The sequence below is a fragment of the Harpia harpyja genome, chromosome 16, assembly GCF_026419915.1.
Source record: "Harpia harpyja isolate bHarHar1 chromosome 16, bHarHar1 primary haplotype, whole genome shotgun sequence".
NCBI lineage: Eukaryota > Metazoa > Chordata > Aves > Accipitriformes > Accipitridae > Harpia > Harpia harpyja.
In genome coordinates this window covers 842,932-861,904 of record NC_068955.1, presented here as the reverse complement: position 1 = coordinate 861,904, position 18,973 = coordinate 842,932, and the positions used below count along the sequence as shown (strand labels likewise).

Here is an 18,973-nt window from a genome sequence, read left to right as displayed (position 1 = left end):
AAACCACCACCACTGAATAACACTTCAGGATATGTTTTGCCAATGCAGTGTTTACTGGCCTTAGATGGTGATGTAGAAATACCACGGTCTCCAACTGCATAAAGAACTTTCAGATGATGCAGAAACAAAGAGTGAGATGCTACTCCTGGGAACAAGACAGACAAGTCAAACTAGGCTTTGAATGGGAACTACAAGTTTTATATTAAAAAAAGCCACTGCATACTAGAGCTGTTTTATGTAAAATTTAATAGAATAAGCAGTTATTGCTTATGTTTGTATTTTTTGTGCTTTGATCTTTGTCCCTCCAAGCCAGTTTTTTTCTTGTTCTTATTCTTATTTTTCACGTTGTGAGTTTCATAATACCGGACTCCAACTTTCTTGGAGCGCTGCTGCCTCTCAGCTCGTCTTCTCTGCAAATACACACAAAACACATTAGCAAATCCACAGTATCCGTAGCCTGAATTTGTTTGCATTCTTTCAAACGTTGTTCACTTTGCATTCCACATGCCTTAAGTAAAATAAATAATTTCAAACAAAACATTACTGAGGTGAATATATGGACATTGATATGGAACCCACCCACCCATGCTCTTAAAATGTTACAAAGGAAGATACACTTTAATCTTTATAGAAGTAGTAAACAAGATACAAGAAGCAACCTGATGGGCATAGTCATGTAAGAGGTCTTTAACAGGAGATGTGACTGAACGTTCATAAATGGAATGCAGTCTTCTCCTCCCCTCCCCCCAGTCTTCTGCTCCGCTTTCCAAAAAGCCCTTGCTGTACAAGTTTGCTTACAAATCACTTTCAAAGTCCTACAGACAGACAATTTCACTTGGTATTTAAGTTACTCTAGAAGAATTGTTTAGACTTGACTAACATGAACAGAAAATAGCAGCAGCAGCTCTCTTTCAAGACAGAATAGTACTGCCCATCTAGTTCCAAATTCTCCCATCTCCCAGCATTTAGACCCCTGCTCTCTTAACAGCATCAGTGGGCAAGCTAATGCTGAAAGCAGAACAGTTACCCACAAAGGATTCTCCCCTTCAACACTCCTTCTGTCGTGGTTCCTGCTGGACCCTTTTATGGGTCCATGCTCAGCTGGAACATGCTGCTGTCACATCTCAGGTCAGCAGCAAGTCACCCTGTCTTCACGTTCGCCCTACCTCAGCTACAGTCCCCACGCTCTCTCCCTCGTACTAGCGCCCAGTCTCAAAGCTCTTAAGTGGTAATGCGAAATCTATGTACAAAAAAAGCCAGCTCATTTGTTGTACTACAAGAAATCACACTTACTTCTTTGGATGTAAGTTTCTTGCAAGGCTGTTTACCCGAAAGGTCATCATCATCTTCCTCTTCTCCCTTCCTTTTTCTTTTCTTCTCTGTGCTGCCTGCAAACAGCAGAGATCACATACTTGGGCATCTTCCAAACCATCCATCTCTTTTGCAGCACTTAAGATTGGGGTCACCATCCCATTTACTTCAGCAAAGCATTCCTTTGGTCATATTTTAATAGCTTCTACCAAAACAACATGCATGGTCCTTACCAGAGAATCACTCGCTATTACTATGAAAACTGCTCTTGAGAAGCAGACTGCTTAAAGTCTCATGCAAGTCCAGAAGAATTTCATAGTCTTGTCGGAAGAGGGTTCTCCCACCATTTAGCCTTTAATCAAACTTACTATGGAAACTGAAGCCACACTCTTGAAATCACCCCAATAAAACCTATAGCCTGAAGTAGCTCTGTGCTTTTATAATGTCATAAACCCCTTCCACTCCCTTCTGTGTAATATTACACCGTGTGGAACGGAAGTTGCTCAGACTGCAATCTGCCCATAGCACCATTCTTTTGGAAATACAACATTTGGCTTCGCTTTACCCTCATTCACTAGTAGAGGGACATACCTTACTATAGACAGGTGTTCTATAGAAAGGCTACAGCAAGGTCATCGGGCAGCCCTTAGGTTAGCTATGGAAACATTTAAATAGCTTTAGGGGAAAAAGAACTTCCACTCAGGAGCTAACGAACGCTTCCCCCCCTAGCTCCCTCTCTTCTCTTCCTTATAGGATTTCCAAATGTAGATTAAGAACATCTGCTAATCTTGTTTTACCTCTGTCTTCAGTTTCTTTGGGTTCTTCAGACTTCTGCACGGATTTTGCAAACACTTTTTCACTCAACTGCTTAGGGATTCTACAAAAGATAAAATAAGCAATAAAAGAATGTCGTAACACAAAATGTAACCACCTCTGAGAAGTGATCAGTCTCCAACAGATCCCAGTAGCCTGTCAGCAGCAAAGCCACAGCCTCTGCACCTCAAAAACATATTACAGTAATCTTGTCTCTGGAGTTACTGGGCTTGTGTGCTGCACAAAGGGACAAAATATAACACTTAACCTTGAAATCTTAGTCCTCACAAGGCTGGTGGATGAGCTTTGCTAAAACTGGGCCTACTGGATGAGCTGGGATACTCTGGTACATGCATGGAGACCAGCTGGCATATCCAGGTAGGGCATTAGTCTTGGTACTGCTCAAGAAAGAACCCAGCATCAAGGAGAGATCCAAGGATGCAATATTGCTACACAGAATACCAACAGATTTCTAATCCATAGCTTAAGAGGCAGCTCTCCAAAAGTGAGAACATTTTTAGTTAGGCTGGTAAACAGGACTTCTTGGAATAATCTTTCAAAAACAAACTGCTGCTTGGCCAAAGTTCAAATATTTATGGCTAAGCTAGATAAGCTGTGGCAACTTGTGGGTGGCAACACAGAGGAACCAGTCAAGTGAATCATGAATGGAGCGAAACCACAGCAGAACCGCATTAACTCTTTTCCCCCCTGCGAAACACTTGAGTCACTGAACAGATTCAGATACCTTATTGCTGAGAATCTCTTGGCTTTGGCTTTATCCAGAAATTTTTTGTATTTTGCAATCTTCTCCTCCAAAGCCTTAAGAACCGCCTTAGAGCTCTCCCTGCCACCTGGTACAGCCAACTGCGATTCCTCCTCTACTGAATCTTGATGTTGCTCATTTTCCTCTTTCTCCTCTTCCTGCTCCTCCTCTCCAGAAGAATCATTGTCTGTTTCATCAAAGCCTGGCACATCTACAGGAACCAGGTCTTCTTCCGAGAACTGAGGTGCCACATTAATCCTCCCAAAGTTCTGCCGAACATGTGACATGAGTTGCTTAATTTCAGTGTCTGTATTCTTCTTCTCCTCTGCTGGCTCCACACTTGACGCTACCAACTCAGAGATTTTATCTTCATTATTATCTTGGCTTGATGTCATAGCTACTTCCAATGCAGGAGGCTACAAGAAAGGGTGTAATGGATGTGTTATCCACAAAGTCTGTCCCACCATCTCTGAGAGCAATTTCCATTTTATCTCTTTCGAAAAAGTCTATTGGAAAAAGTCTAAGATAACAGGCTAACGACGGGAGAATTACTGACACTTCTGGTAGTCAGATGATTGTAAAATGGCTCAGACATCTCTGTGAAGAGCACTGCTACCTGATCCTCACCAAATTCAAGCAAGTGTCACCTGAATCACCAGACTTGGGCAGAGTCCAAGACATGCACTGCCCAAGTTACATGGCACTCTGGGAAAAAGAATAGTGAATACCATTAGGAGAACTGAATAACATACGAGAAGAGGCACAAGCATCATGTTCTCACCTGGGGACCTGTTTCTGCATTCGGCGGCTTCACAAAGAATGGGATTCTGCCCCTCTGCCAGTCATTGAGAACCATCTTGCTCACAGTTTGCAGGTCAGGCTCACCACCCTGAAAGAACCCAGTAACAGTTTATGTCCACATTTGCAGGTCATACCACCTTTCCATTACCTATAAGCAACAGAAACATTTGTATTTCCCATGTTCAGTAACAGGCCACACACTCTTCCAGCCTGCAAATGCAGAAAGTCATCACACCTTTAGCAGTTTTCCAGTCCTACAAGCAAGTTTCTCAAGGAAGTCTTCTGTATCCTTCCAGGAATCAATCTTGTACGTCTTTCTGATGTACTCTGGTTTGGCTCTTTCCAGCACCGCACTAATATGATCTTCAGGGCTCTTAATCTTTTCAACTTGAACCTGAAAACAAATGGTAGAATATCAACCCTTCGGGAAGTGTGCATTCATTTCTTTGAACCCATCATATTGACAACAGCAAAGATCTTCCAGCATTTAGTGCAGACACATACCACTCCCTTCAGCACAATGTCTGTTTCTGTGTCTCCAGAGGGATAAACTACACCTGGGCAGTCAATGAGAAAAATCCGCCGCATCAAGGTAATGTATTGCCATACCTGAAAGAGATCAGTAGTTCCCCATGTTACCTCCTTCCACACAGCTCTGTTCTGATTTTTAAATGCACAGTTCTAACACACAGGATTCATCTTAGGAATTTGGCATTAACAGACAACGGAATATAACTTGGCATTTTTGTTAGCTAGCCAAGACATATTGCACCTTGCTCCTTCTGAATCAGCCAATGCTATCTCTAAGGTTTTGCACCAAGCTACTAACTCACAGGACCAAGGTGAGGAAACTACAATCACAACAAACTCCGATATTCTGTGGGCTTCCTCTTCCATGATCCTTAACTTTAGTGATATTTAGGAGTAAAATGAACAGGCTAGCAAAGAAGATTCCTGTAACTTTGTCTTCTTGCTTACGGTCACATTCTTGAAGAACAGAGTTAGAAAACCAGCACTAACAGAGCCTGACAGCACAAATATACCAAATAATGTGATTCGGGAAAGTGCAGACCCCGAGTCAGGGCAGCTGAGCATTCAGATCAAAGCGCTACTGTACAGGTAGAGTGGGAACTCAGGAATGCTTCCAGTAGCAGTGCTTCAGAGCAACGCCTGTCGATCAGCCACTCCTCAAACTCAGGGTCACATAGCCTGTACAGTTCAAGTGTTAAGACTTGAAAACATCACTGAGCTAATTTTTCATGAATTCTGCCTTTGACAATGCACTTACATAATTAATTTTTATCTTTAATGTAGGGATCTCTTCCTACCTTTGTTTCACCTGCAATAGGGGCCACACTGCAGACCTTCTTAGACCGTAATGTATTGATCACTGAGCTTTTGCCAACATTTGGATAACCAATGAAACCCACGCTGATCTGTTTCTTGTCAGAGTGTAACTGTTAAGAAATAGCACATCTTTTTAACATCTCAGAGAGAAAGACAGAATTACTACAGTTCTGAACATTCGAGCAGCTACTGTTCTCACTATATTGGAAAGCAAAGGGGACTTTGAAGTACCAGGTCAAAAAATGAGATCAGCTCTTTTCTATCAAGAGAAATGTATAAGGGTACAACCAACTTGCCATCCAAGAACTCCAAGCATTGAGGAAAATATCTGCTACTTCAAAAGGAAGACGTGAACCCCTTGCATTCCTTGTTGCTCTAAAATTACTTGTGAATGCCTTATTTAGAAACCATTTATGATGAGAAACCAAGCAAATACAAACAGTAGCTGGGGATAGAATATAGATGTGGCCTGAAGAGACAGTAACTAATCTAAAGGCAACAGAAGGTGCCTTTCTTTGAAAAATGAAGACACTTAAAAGGAGAATACCTTAATAGAATATGCATACATGCAGGACAAACAGGTGTGAAATACGTTCCTCTCTCCTACACATTCAGATGAGGCCTACGAGTGTCAACTGGATACTCTGTCTACAACAAACCTAGGCCAGAGACTGATGGTCCAACCCACTCTTTGTGGATCTCCTCAGTTTGACAAACATTTTGAACATATTTGAAGGAATATTTTCCATTTTCTCTCCAAAGAAGGGAGCTTTATTGATGGAGTCGTTTGCTGACAGAATGGCCATCAGAAAGTGTACTGATCCCCAAACGCTAACAAAACAGAGGACTCCACACTAAACACCTCCCCCTCCCCAAACAACAATACGAATCGCCAAAATTATTCTGTACCTTTCCAAACTGCCTTAAAAGCTGTATAAAAGCACCTTTGCCAAAAGGGTTTGTGAGGCTGGCATGAAAAGCAAGTGTTGGATACTCCTGGGAAAGGACAGCAACCCAGCGCTTCTAAAGAGGAAAACATTACTTGGTTAGGGATCCTGTGCTGCGGAGGTGGTGAAACAATCTGCTTATAAGCAGAAGTACACAGCATCTTCACTTGGGTCACAAATGTAACTGTCTATGAAAACTGCTATATAAGAACCTTTGAAGCATTTCACCAACCCAATAGCTAAAAGGTCTGAGTATTGTTTTTATAAAAGACAAACAATTTCCCAAAAACGCCTTCACTGCTAGCTAAAACTAATTAGTTTAACAATATAAAGCAAACCAGCTGTGGTGGATATGGATCTTACGCGGACTAACATTTAGCATACTCTGGAGACATCAGCTGAACTGTTAAATCCAGACAGAGGAAGTAGAGAATTTGTGGCTGGTGAGTGTTGCTCAACTCAGCCAAACTTGGACAGATTTACATTGTAATTGTTACTTTTATAGCAGGCAAGCAGAGAGTTCCCATTGACCCAGTTACATTATGCCCTTTGAGACCAGCATGAGGACTGGCAACAGAATTAAAGCAGAGGCTACAAAAGGAACAAAGAAGGTCCAAGGAGTAACAGGCAGGACTGTGCTTACAGTAGCCCAGGTAGGAACAAGATCACATTTGTTCAGGACAAAAATGAGATGTTTCCAATGTTTCTCCTTTTTAAGATAAGATTCCACATGAGGGGAGCGAGTACCCATGGGATCCCTGGCATCAAGAACTTGAACAACAACATCTGATGAGTCTATCACCTGAAAAAAAAAAATCACACAGCAGGAAAGGATTTTACAGAAAGTAAGATGTCTATACCTCCCCAAAGTTTCTAAACTACAACATTAATTTAAAAACCTTGTAGCCTTCATGAACAACTGTTACTTCCCCATAGACTACTGAAGCTCAGACTAATATCCATTGATCTTCCACTCTCTCTTCTCCTTACTCCCCACCAAATTCAGGCTAATAGCTTTTACCTGTTCTTAGGCACCAGGAAGATGCTGGTAGCACTTGGGAAAGAAAACACTGCACCCAAATGGGAAAATTAATTGCTTCAGTAGACAAAAACAATGTTTGCCATCCATTCTGCAGCAATTCAATTCTGCCATTTCATAAAGGATCAGGATATAAAACATGTTTTCTGGATCAATATGAAACACACAACCAAGTAGGAACCTGCTGTTAGTCCGCTAAGCATCTACAGCAGGGAGCTGTCATTTTACGACTTGCTTCAAGCCAAGTGAATTTGTTTCACAGCTATTTCCTGCATTTTTGGCAGCATCTTACTGAAATCTGTTTTGCTCTATCATTCCCAGTGCTTTTAGATCTAAATGAAAAGGTTTTAAGCTACATTCAGAAATTCAGAGCAAAAAGTCAAGCAATTTCACACCTAACAGTCACTGAGAGCACACAAACTGCTCTTACAACCCTAATGCATTCTCAGTCTCCATTTCTCTAGCAGTCAAGGTGGCTCATGGGGAACTGAGGGTCAGAGCCCTCCAAAGACGACCCTATCAATATGCCACATGTTTTTTGCCTAACGAAACTTAAGGGCATGTGACTGGTTTATTTGGGGTGAAGATCCAGGAACCTAAGAGAAGCTAACACCTTTGCTCTGCCAGTTGATCTCTAGATCATCTATTTTAAGGATGTTTGTTCCAGCGAGATGAGAACTCAAGAAACAAGCTCAGTCAGGCAGAGAGTTGAAAATGAATCTCTGCTCTCTTCTACAGCTGGCTTTCTCTGTTTGTGTTTATGTACCGTATCAGTACCAGAAAAAGGGTGTATGGTTTCAAGTCAGTCCGTTCCAACTAGGCTGACAGGAAAGCAGGCAAGGGAGTGACAAACTCAGGACATCACTGCATGAAGGAAGTCACTGTCTTAATGTTTCTAAGAAACTTTGCAGCAAGTTCAGTTGTATCAAAGCTTCCCTAACAGAACAATGAATGGTTTTTCAGAGCTGTTCTGATTATTGCTGTATAGGATTTCCAGTGGCGTGCTGAAGCACTTGACTTCATAAAGGCTGAAAGATAGACATGACTCTGCTGCAAATTATAAATGTTGCTTACCTTGTAGAGCTCACCCCAGATTCTTTTGGACTGTCCTTTCTTATATATTTCCTCTTGTGCTTCATCCCTGAAAGTGCATTACCAGAGACATCAGTAACAGGGTTACAGCATTGTCTTCTCTCAAGCCATTTACAGACAAAAGAGGAGACGAGGCCCAGATAACAGATAGCTGGGATTTAGCCCTGCTCCCTGTGCTCCGCCTTCAACCTACCCATCTGCAGAAAGATCCTATAAACATGCACTCTTTCAAACATTCCTATCTGCCTACCAGTCAGTTCCTTATCTAACCCAAAATGTGAGTTTGGAGATATTCTGACACACAACAGAAAACGAATTATGAATAAAGACAGAAGAGTCTCATGGAAGCAACAGTATGGTTAAATACATAGGGACAAAACAGGATTAAAAAATCCCAAATTCAGCTGATATCACTTTCCTTACTCCTCCATACAGCAACAGCATCGATGGATGTACTACATACTTCTTTAAAAACAAAGCTGGCTCTTCAGAACTGTAAACAATGAATAAATTCTTCTTTCTATTTACCTTACACCAGTGTCTTCTATCACCAGGTCTCGGTCCTTGCCCTGATCATAAGATCCCGATGAGGCTTCAGCATTCTCCACCAGAGACTGCACATCACTTGCAGAAAGATTTGGTCTTTTCCTCTGTGATTTGGGGCCAAATGTTGTTTCAAATGTTTCTGTGTCAAGAATGTGAACTCTGGAGGTCTAAGGAAAAACAGGTTCGTAAAAAAACCCACAAGCACTGTTTTTTCCATCTCTCATGACATGCAGTGAACAAGACCTTCGTTCAACGCAACTCTGCAACCTGTGACAAGAGTTACAGGCACTTTCCTAACAATGTTTGAGTTTTCCAGCTTAATCTTTGAGAAACATAAGAGTCGATATTTAATAAGCAACAAAACACATCGCACTTGCCAAAGAACTACGCTTCAGTTCATTCACCATAAGTGATGTCAAATGTGATTAAAGCTACCATGATGAAAATTCAGCTGCTATCTTTGATCATTTCTTATTTTTTCTAACAAGCGCACAAATCTCGCCAAACTCACAGATTTTTGTCAGGGATAATTACAATCAAAATTGTAGAATTTAAAGCCTGTAATGAATGCCAACTTTCCTCCGAATGGCATACAATTAATTGCTGAAAGAAGTAATTTGTTTTTGTAATGCACATCTTAGTTTCTTATGACTTTTTCCTTAATTTAGGTAACATTTTTATGACATAAACCTGGAAAGTTTCCATATGAAGAAATAGCTAGCAAGAGTCCAAAATAATAGTTCAGACATTATGAAAGAAACCTGGTAATATCTAAAACTTGATGTACTAGAAATGAAGGCTGCATGCACAAGAATTTCTGATTCAAGATAAAAAGCACATATTTGAGTTCAAATTCATCATACGAGAATATCTGCAGTGTGAAGCATCCTCAAAAAAGGTCCCTCTGTCATGGGAGCTATTAGAAGCGTTAGAACATAAGGTGGCAAGCTGCTACAGTCATCCTAAGCTGGTAGGCTAACCTAGGATGTTTTAGGGTAAGTTTCCTACCGAAAAATGAAAATTTCTAATAATTAATAGATCTTCTCATAAACTACAGGGAAGCAATACACTGTTTCTTTGCCTTCACATTTGATGTCCATAGTGACAAGCTGTCAAAAATATCCTTCCCCGAGTCACCTGCTCTAACTGCCCCTCCCAATACTTCTAGAACACAACATTTCACCAGACTGAAGAGAGACAGCACGATCACCCGTAGATAAATAATATTCATGACACCTTTTTCCACACAACCCAGCCTTCACCCTGTACAGATGAACAATACCCACGTGTGGTTTAATCCGATCATAGAAAAGGGACATTGGCAACTTTCTTTGCTTCATGACCACTCTGTAAGGATCTTTCATGACAGTTTCCATCTCTTCTTGAAATTTCTGTAGGGATGATTGCTTGATCACACGAGTATTTCCTGCATGTAAAAATACATATTGCACCTGACCACTCCTCATCTTAACTGCTTCAAAGACCCCAGGTACACTACTAAAATATTAATATTCCATCTGGAATCAAAAATACCAGTGACAAAAAATAGATGATTTTACTTGCGACAAACCCCAAATTAGCATAAATAAGCCAACCCCTTTCTTTCCCACCATTTAAAGAAAATTTTTAAAAGTATCCCTCGGACACTTAACATACATAGGCTACAACATATGTACACACAGGCAAACCCCAGAAAATGACCAAAGGGGACAGAATAACCACACTTTAGAGGAGTGCGCGGAAAGCAAACACCCAAAGTACAGGTACATGCGAAGCATGAGCCCATACCCAAGCCTACGGTGGAGATCCTTCAGCTCCATTTTCAGTATCTGTCCCACACAGCACTGAGACCACAATTCTGAAATAAACACCCTCCAAACACACAAAGTTCAACAGTTTTTAAGCTTGCTGAGTCTGCAAGTTGAAAAAAAAAAAAAAAACAAAAAACAACTCACCAAACCATTTAATATTTGGTTCCACTCTTGCAACTGTGCCTGGTGCCACTGTTGATTGATACTGTAGAGGCTTAATCACTTTACCGTGTTTGTTTCTAAGCGAAGAATGAGAACACATGTAACTACGCAGGGCAGCACACACCCCTCTAGCACTTTTGTTCACTAGACCAGAATTACATCCACAAAATCCAGAAAGACCCTTCATCTAGAACCAGTGCCCCTGAGATTGTTATCAGAGACAGTACTGCCTGTAGAGGCTAATTAACTTAAACACTGCAGCAGAAGTGATGTTGGCAAGTGCACACTCCAAAGTCTCACTCCAGCTTGACCAGACTCTTGATGAAGGCTGCTTACGTCAGACCGGGAATGGCTTATTGGGGTGCAAAAAGCACCGATGTACAATTTCCTAGTAAACCCTGCTTTCTTCTCTCATGGGCTCACGTGGAACTTTTCAATCAGCTCTACCCATAAGCTGGTGCAGAGCACTCACCGTAAGATGATTTCCAAGTTAGACCTGCCTTAAATTTAGTAATTTTTGAAAATACATATTCCCCAGTCTGCTCTCAAAACAAAGTGAAATCTGGCAAAACAACACACAACCGCTAATCTGAACCAGGACTCTCAGAACCCCCTGCGGCATCTACAAGATGGCAGAGACACACGTTTACGAGGTGGGAGCTGCTCCACAGCCAGCAATTCTCAAGCAGAGTGAGGGGGTGTCTCTCCGCGAAGGAGCCGTGTGGAAGTCAGGCTCTTCAGACATTTTGAGATGAGCTTTAGAGTTACGCTGTTGTGGGAAATGAAGGAATTCTGGGCATTTTTGGGGTTCATGACATTCCAGGGAGATCACATCAGCTGTTCTGCACCCCGTGTTTTCCAGCTGCATTCCCCGATACACACTGCTGGTCTGTTTGGAGCTCAGGACGAGGTTTCCCAGCTCACGGTATCACAGGAAACACGGAGGAGCGGCTCCGTGCCAATATACGGGCATTTTGGCATCAGAGCGCGGGCAGCTGCCCTCAGCGTGGCTGAACGTGCGTGGGCAGCGGAGGCCACGCCGCTGCTCGGCACCGACAAACGCGCTCCCTGCGCCACAAGGCTCCGGTCTGTCCCGCAGGCCGCGGCCCGGCAGCGTTACCGACAGCGCAGTTACCGGCGCCCGCTCGCCGCCGCGCCCGGCGGGAGCCCGGCCCCGCGGGAAACCGGCCAGCGCCTCCGCCCGGGCAGGCGCACGGAGCCGCCTGCGCCCCGCGGCACCGGTAACGGGACCCCGCCGCCTCCCGCGGGCCGAGCCGCGCTCACCTCCGCTCTTTCTGCCGGTACATGTTGAGGCGCCGAATGGTGGCTCGGTCCCGCATGTTGTTTCCTCCCGCGCCCCCCACGCGATCTGCGGAGACAAGACAGCGTCAGGCCCGGCCCGGCCCGCTACGGCCCGGCGCGGCCCGGTCCGCTACGGCCTCCGCATGTACCGGGATTGGTGCTGGCGCGGGAGGGGTTGATGGTGCTGCGGCCCTTGTAGCGTGGCTTCACCATCGTGCCGAGCGGAGCGCCCTGCGCGGGACGGGACAGGGCAGCGCTCACGGCCGGACCGGGACGAACGGAAAGGCCGCTCTGCCACACGCGCCGCACCGGGCAGAAAGCGGCGGCACAACCTCTTCCGGCGTGAGGGTCAGCGGCATGACGCGCTTCCGCTGAGTCAGTCTTCCGGCTGCGCAGGCGCATCAGGTTGCCCTGGCAACCACGTCTGCCGCCGGTCGCCGTGGCAACGCGTGGGGCTGGCCCGGTCCCCCCCGGTGTCCGTGTCCCGGTGTGTCCGTGTGTCCCGGTGTGTGTCCCCCGGTGTCCCGTCGTGCCCCCCCCCCCCCCGGCCCCGCCGTGCCCGCGGGGCCTCCCGGCGCGGCGACAGGGGCTGCGGCCCGTGGGGCCCGGCGGGGCGGCCTGTGCCGCGGGGCGCTCCCGGCCCGCCCCAGCGCGGCCTGCGGGGCGGGCGGAGGGCGGTGGGCCGCAGGGCCCCGTCCGGAGCGGAGGGCGGGAGGCGGCCCTGGCCGGCCGCTGCTGTCCGGCCGGGGCTCCCGCCCTGGGCCCGGGGCGGGGGGGGGGGGCGCGGGCCGTGTCAAGGGCAGGGGAGGCTGTAAGGCCGAGGGTGGCTGGCACAGGAGCCCTCATTGTTTGTGAGACGTTGTTTGTTCGCAGGGACATAATAAGAATCGTTTGGGAGCTTGGCGTGAATGCCTGTTTCCATTTGGAGATGAATGCGTGCGGTCAGCAAAGCGGCCCGGTGGTACGGGGTGCTGGTGGGAGCACTGGTGGCACGGGGCACGCTTGCGTGCGGCGGGGCAGTGCTGGTGGGATGTTTATAGGCACACAGGGTTGTTGTTTCTGGGTTGCTGGCGACGGCTTTTTAAAATTAGAAATGACAACGCTGGCTTTTTTATATGCATGTAAAGAATTGCACGGACGGTGCAGTAACTCAAATCAAATTTAGGCGAATTATATGTCTAAAGACTAAGCCTACATTCACGTTACTGCCAGATTTTAACAGAAACTGGAAAGATCCTCACCTAGGGGGAATTAACAAAGCTCCGCTGAAACGGTGTTAATTTATACCAGAGATTGGGCTGGGGCCAAACTGCTGAGCGCGTTGGGGAATCATTCCCCAAAACGAAGGTCTGGCCTGTCGTTTCTAAATACTCATTAGCGGCAGAGTATTCACAGCTAGTTCAATTTCCTTCTAGGTCTGCTAGTGCTCTTCTAAATCCAGAACAATAACAGAGCTTCTGAGATTTTGTTCTTTTAATGATTTTCAGCATTTTGCTTTTAGGTAGTGCATAGTCCCTGTTGTACAACAAAGTCCTAATGAGTCAAGACTTGAGAGATGTTTTGTAAGATGGCGGTCTTGAATTTGAGTCTGTTTTGGCTAAGCCTACGATTTCTGTTTTTTCTCTTACTAAAATTATCTATGCCTTGGGCATTTAAAAAATACACATTGATGTGGGCATAAAAAATTAATTCCAAATTGTAGATAATTGTTTAAGCTATCAGACTTGAGGCTCATGTAGAAGAGTTTTCCCTGGACAAGTGTGTTTTCTATTAGAGTTGATATCAATCTGTCAGAAGATCCTTTTGATTTTCAGATTTTTAGACTAAATAGTTGAGTAATACTTGCTCTGTTCTCCCCCACTCTTTCTTCCTTTTCCTTAAGAAAACACTCTTTTTATTGTTAGCAAGATATCTTGGAGTGCATCCAGAAAATTGCTGTCTCTTTCTGTGAAAGAATAGAAATAGCTAGCTTTAGACATACGGTTATGTCATGGAGAACTTTTGTTGGTAACGCCTCAGAGTTAATTGTTGAATTCCCACGTTGAAAGCTTTAACGCGGAGGTCTCTGCACCACTCTCCCCAGCCTTGCTTATGGCGAGCCCTGTCGTCCCAATCGGAGTGGGCTACAAGCCTGTATTTTCTGTCATGAGAAAAGATTGTACCGATAACATATGGGAACTGCATTCAAACTGGAATAAATTCATTCTTTCAGCTGCGCTCTCCTCTCTCTCATGTTTTTTCCTGACCAAAATTACATTACTGCGGCTAACATTTTTTAAGTATTAGTATTTAACTTGCAGTATCTCTGTAGCTGTGGTTGTTTACTTGTGTATCTGATAACACGCAAGTCAGATATTTTACTCTACTAAACTAATTTTTTGTTGCTGTATGACTCACAAGCTTTTCATTTGCTATTGATGCTCCTCCCGTTTCAATTTTTAACTTTTTTCTTTTCTTCTTCTTTTTAAATTGGCTACAGCGGGATGTTGTCCATACCACATACCAGACAGGACAGGGGGGTTAGTGATAGATGCCAGGCCTGTCAGATCTGCCAAACAGCCTCAGCTTCATTGACAGGACTAGCCTGACCATTGCTGAAATGAAATCACTTCGAATTTTATGTGGCCTCTTCCTTGTCAAAATCCCAGTGAATGTGGTTATGTGATGCCATCAGAATGACTCATTGCCATAATTACATATGTTCTAAGGGGTTATTCCCATTGTATTATTAAAAACTAGTGATGTTTGATTTTTGGCAGGAACTGTCTTCCTTGTATGATCTACAGATTTTGTCAATTAAATGAAGGAAAAATAGATTTCCAAGACTTCAGAACAAGACTGGACTTGTACTTGGAGCACTTTTTCGGTGTGGTATTGAGCTACTTTGTTTTATTTAACAGGATGAAGGCAACATCAGCCATCTTACTCTCCTTGTTGCAGTGATTCCCTGCAGAGCACAAGCACAGAATCGGGTTTCGTAGCTAGCCTTCAAAATCGTCCCAAGCACGGCCAGAAGATACCGTAGATGGTTTATCACCACAGTAGTTTTCCCAACTCACTTCCTCAGGAATAGGTTTTCAGGGAGATGGCTTACAAGAGTGGGAGGCAGGGCTCCTTGGCAAAAGGCTCCAGGTTTGACGGCTCCTTAACGGAAAAAACAAAAGCGATCCCAGATATCGTTGCCTTGGATCTGGAGTTCCCAAAATGGCAACTGAAAGCAACAGGGGAAAGCTGGAGGGAGGAGAAAATTGAAGTCAAGCAAAAAAGGCAGAGAGGCGAAAAAGTACTTTGGGAGCGCGGGCTGCGCTGTGCCCAGCAGGGTCGAGCCCTCGGAGCGAACATTGTGCTCAGTCCTGTGCGGTTCTCGCAGCCTTGCAGAGCCTTTCAAGAGCTTTCCTCTCTGAATGGACGGCAGTGCTGCAGATCTCTCTCACAGGGATTAAGTGTTTACTAGCAATCTGGAAGCTAAAGCATTTACATATAAATGTTTTACTTCTGTGATTTGATTTTAATAGTCACGAAAAGTGACTTCTTTTCTGGAAAGCTGCATGTGTTGCATCATGCATGTTAGCCTTGCGCATCGCAGGATTTGACATGGCCTTTTGCAGGCCATTTCAGTGGTGAATGGCAGATGAGGTTCTAACTGGGTGTTTAAGCTTGTGCTACAAATCACAATATATTGTCTACCTGGTTGCCTCTTTTTTTTCCGCTAAGATCCTGCTGCTCTTCAAAAAATCATGGAGATTCTGGCAAGCAGCTCCATCTAAACTATGGTTTGGCATTTGGTTGAGTATAATATATTACCATGTATATAAATGCCATGGGTGTGATTTATTTATGGTGACTGGTTAAATACAGCTGGTATTTCTGTAATTTCAATAGAGGGGTTTTTTAAAATGTATGCCTAACATCTCTCTCTGTGAAGACTATTGACTTAATAAAATCTGTAAATATATAAAAAATACCCCTTTTAGTGTTGTCAGGCAATGTAATCCAAATAATAGTATTAGGGATAACCTGTTTCACTATCCTACTCTATTTCCTTTAATCAAAGCTAAGATTTCTTCTGAGTGAGAAATCATTTTAACATAAACATGAACTAAAAAGTATATACATTGCCTCCATCTCCAGGGGGGTAGAAAGCTAGTAAATTATTGTTTGAGGATTATGTGTGCACACATTTAACTTGACTGTAGCTGGTGAAAAATACGCATTTATATTACACGGAGAGGGTAAGAACATAATACAACCAACCTGTGTTTGGTGAAATATGTCTGCTTTAGCTCCTAAATCTCAGCAAATGAGATAGAAACTAAACAGTTCCAAACTCATGATTGTAAGCTGTTAATATATTATTCCTTGCCCTTTGTTCCCCATTACGTGGGATGAATTGCCTAAAAGCTAAGTAAACTGCCTAGAAACTATCCTGCAGATTTTGAGTAGAATTCTGTCCAGTGAATCAACACCAGTGGGTTCAACAGTAAAAATGAAGACGTTTTCTGTGCAACGGAGTTTCTGACAAAGGAGCCGTCTGTCTGTCTATGCAGCTAGCAACGACTCCAGCAGCTAGGTGGTTGAAGTACAGAACATGAATAAGCGCAGAAGTTGGAGCAGCAACGTTTTCATGCCGTGATCCGTATAGGTACATTTGGCTTCTGGACGGTAGACAGAAGTTGCTTAGGAGAGGCTCTCTCTTTCTAGACGTTTTTGATTAGTTAGGATTTGACTTTGGTTTTGGTGAATAAAGCAAACAAATCTTGTTCAGCAAACCCATTTATTTATTTATTTGTTTAAAGAAGCATATTTTACAGTGATGCCATGGAGAGAACACCACAACAGATTTTATTTGGTGGGCTGAAAGAGAGCGTTCACGTGCGTGTGAGTTGAGATGACATCAACCTATCTAAGGAAATCTCCGGCTTGGACTGTTGAGCTCAGCGTCCAAATCACGTTGGTCAAAGGCAAAATATTTCTAAATTCATAAATGAACCAGCTCTCTAGGAGTGGGAATAAGCACAATTCTCGAGCTGATTGAAAAAAGAAAAGAAATTGGATTTATTTTTTATATTTTCCTCCTAGTTTTTCTAAAACAATTTAATTTTAAAATCACCCATACTGGAAAATCTTGGGTTTTCTTAATATGCATTTTAAACTTCCCTTTGCCTTTCTCCTTTTTCTTCCCATTTTGCTATGAAAAAGGAAGAAAGAAGGGAAAAGGCTACAACAGGAAGAAGTTTGTCATTTTTTTCTAAAAAACTCTAGAGAGTTCTATAAAATAGGTTGTGTTGATTTATTATATGCAGTTTAGTTTTGAAATAGTTGTGCTAATATTGCCATGAGTTACTGTAGGGAATCCAGTCAGTTAACAGAGTCTCCGTGTATAAAACCTTACTAATGCACTCTCTCTTTTCTCTAATCCTTGTTGAGAACTGGATTGAGATACTGCAGCAGGAGGGAGGAAGGAGTCGTTTATGAATTAGCAAGCTGAGGTTCATGAAAGGGTTACTGATTATTGCTGCTAAAAAGCGGAAGGGAAAAACGGTTCTGCTTACATGCAACGCCATGGCACAAACAAAATACTTATCTCACAGGCTAGCTGAGGCTAGAAAATAAAGTGAGATCTGATCTTTCAGCTGGGAGGCTTTCAGGAATCGTCTGAACATGATCCATAAACAACTCAAAGGATGACTTTGAAGAACCTTTCTCTCTCTGCTTGGTATGCTGGTCGTTTATCATTGTGCTGAAATGGAATCCCCTTTAAAAGATATAACGGCTTCTTGTTTACTTAAACGCAAAGTGGATGATGGGCTGAAAGGTTTTGCTGCCAGCAGAGCAGTCATGGAGAGCTTGGTACAGCTCCGGAGCTGAAACAACTGTGCAGCTCCCACGTTCTGCACTGAGCCAAACCAGCCGCAAAGCGGATGAGGCGAAGGGAGAGTTTAGGTGTCCTCTGCCGGAGCTGAGTCCTCGGCGGGCACCACGAACTGCTGGCTCTTCGCAGGAGAGGACCAGGATTGCCGGGCGTTGGCGGGCGACCCGTCGGAGCGAGCAGGGGGCTCTCCCGCAGGCGTCCCCGCACAGCCGCTGGCTCGCTCTGCCCTCCAAAACCGCAGAGCGGAGAAGGTGGTACGAAAGCAAGCGCCGCGGAGACTGTATTTGCCGGGTCTAGCTTTGGGGTGAGCTTTTCCCTGCCCATCACCTTACCAGGGAAGCTAGGAGCTTCAGCAGCACGTCATTGATCCACCCTGGGCATATCTCTGGGAGCCACGGCACCTCCCCTGGCTCCCTCCCTCAGGACCAGAGGTCTTTTGCTGAACTCTAGAGGAATTAAATGTATGCACATATTTATATCGAGGAAGCATATTTTAAAATATAAGGGAAACTGAGCGGTATGCCACCTTGTGACACTGCCGAGGGTAGAGCTCCCTGCGCAGAGAAGGCAGCGTTCACGTGCACCCGCGCAGGTCTCACTACATCTCTGTCCCACACTGTCCTCGTCCCGGTTCCTCTGCCCAGGTGTTGGCTCTTGCGGAGCAGGAGCGCTTGGTTGAATCCAGGGAATTCCAGTCGGTGGCATGCAGACCAGTAGTTTCTACCAAACTTAAAAGTTTGCTTCTCTTCTGCAGAGCCCGAACTGTGCCTTCCCCCTCCTGCCTGCCTTCCCTCCTGCTACGCGCCTGGGTGGTGTCTGGGCAGACGGACGAGCGTGTCCCTAGCCCGGGATGGAGTCCCGCAGCTGTGACTGTACAAGCGGAGTCACAATGTTTCGGCAACCTGCGGTTTGTTGTAACCTCTCATTTTCTCAATCTGCTGCATGTTAACTGGATCCTTCAGTGGGAAATTCCTCAGGGGCTCTGCGGAGCACAGCTGGGGTCCTGCGAGTGCAGGACGGCTGATTTGTGGCTGCAGTGCAGCTGGCAACATTTTCTGGGATTTTCTTAAAGCTTTGGTGAGTTTCCCTTCCACAAGTGAGTCTCTGTCCTGTGGGACACCAGCCTCCATAGGGGCCAAGGCATGAACCACACACTCAGGAAGCTGG

At 44.5% G+C, this 18,973-nt stretch overlaps 1 protein-coding gene across 2 annotated transcripts; it reads right to left on the bottom strand.

Moving 5' to 3' along the window:
- Positions 1-229: 229 nt before the first annotated feature.
- GNL2 (G protein nucleolar 2) lies at positions 230-12,284 on the bottom strand. 2 transcript variants are annotated; one of them, XM_052810786.1, is made up of 16 exons: positions 12,084-12,283; positions 11,917-12,001; positions 10,615-10,709; positions 9,946-10,085; positions 8,642-8,826; positions 8,096-8,162; positions 6,626-6,784; positions 5,945-6,058; positions 5,017-5,145; positions 4,193-4,297; positions 3,924-4,082; positions 3,669-3,776; positions 2,870-3,303; positions 2,109-2,188; positions 1,294-1,388; positions 230-410 (listed from the first exon to the last, which is right to left on the bottom strand). In XM_052810786.1, the coding sequence occupies exons 1-16, from the start codon at positions 12,145-12,147 to the stop codon at positions 261-263; spliced, it is 2,169 nt and encodes a 722-aa protein (XP_052666746.1). In that variant the 5' UTR covers positions 12,148-12,283; the 3' UTR covers positions 230-260. The 2 variants fall into 2 exon arrangements, with proteins under 2 accessions (XP_052666746.1, XP_052666747.1); XM_052810787.1 differs by lacking the exon at positions 5,945-6,058 and having other exon boundaries at positions 12,084-12,284.
- Between the last annotated feature and the right edge of the window lie 6,689 nt (positions 12,285-18,973).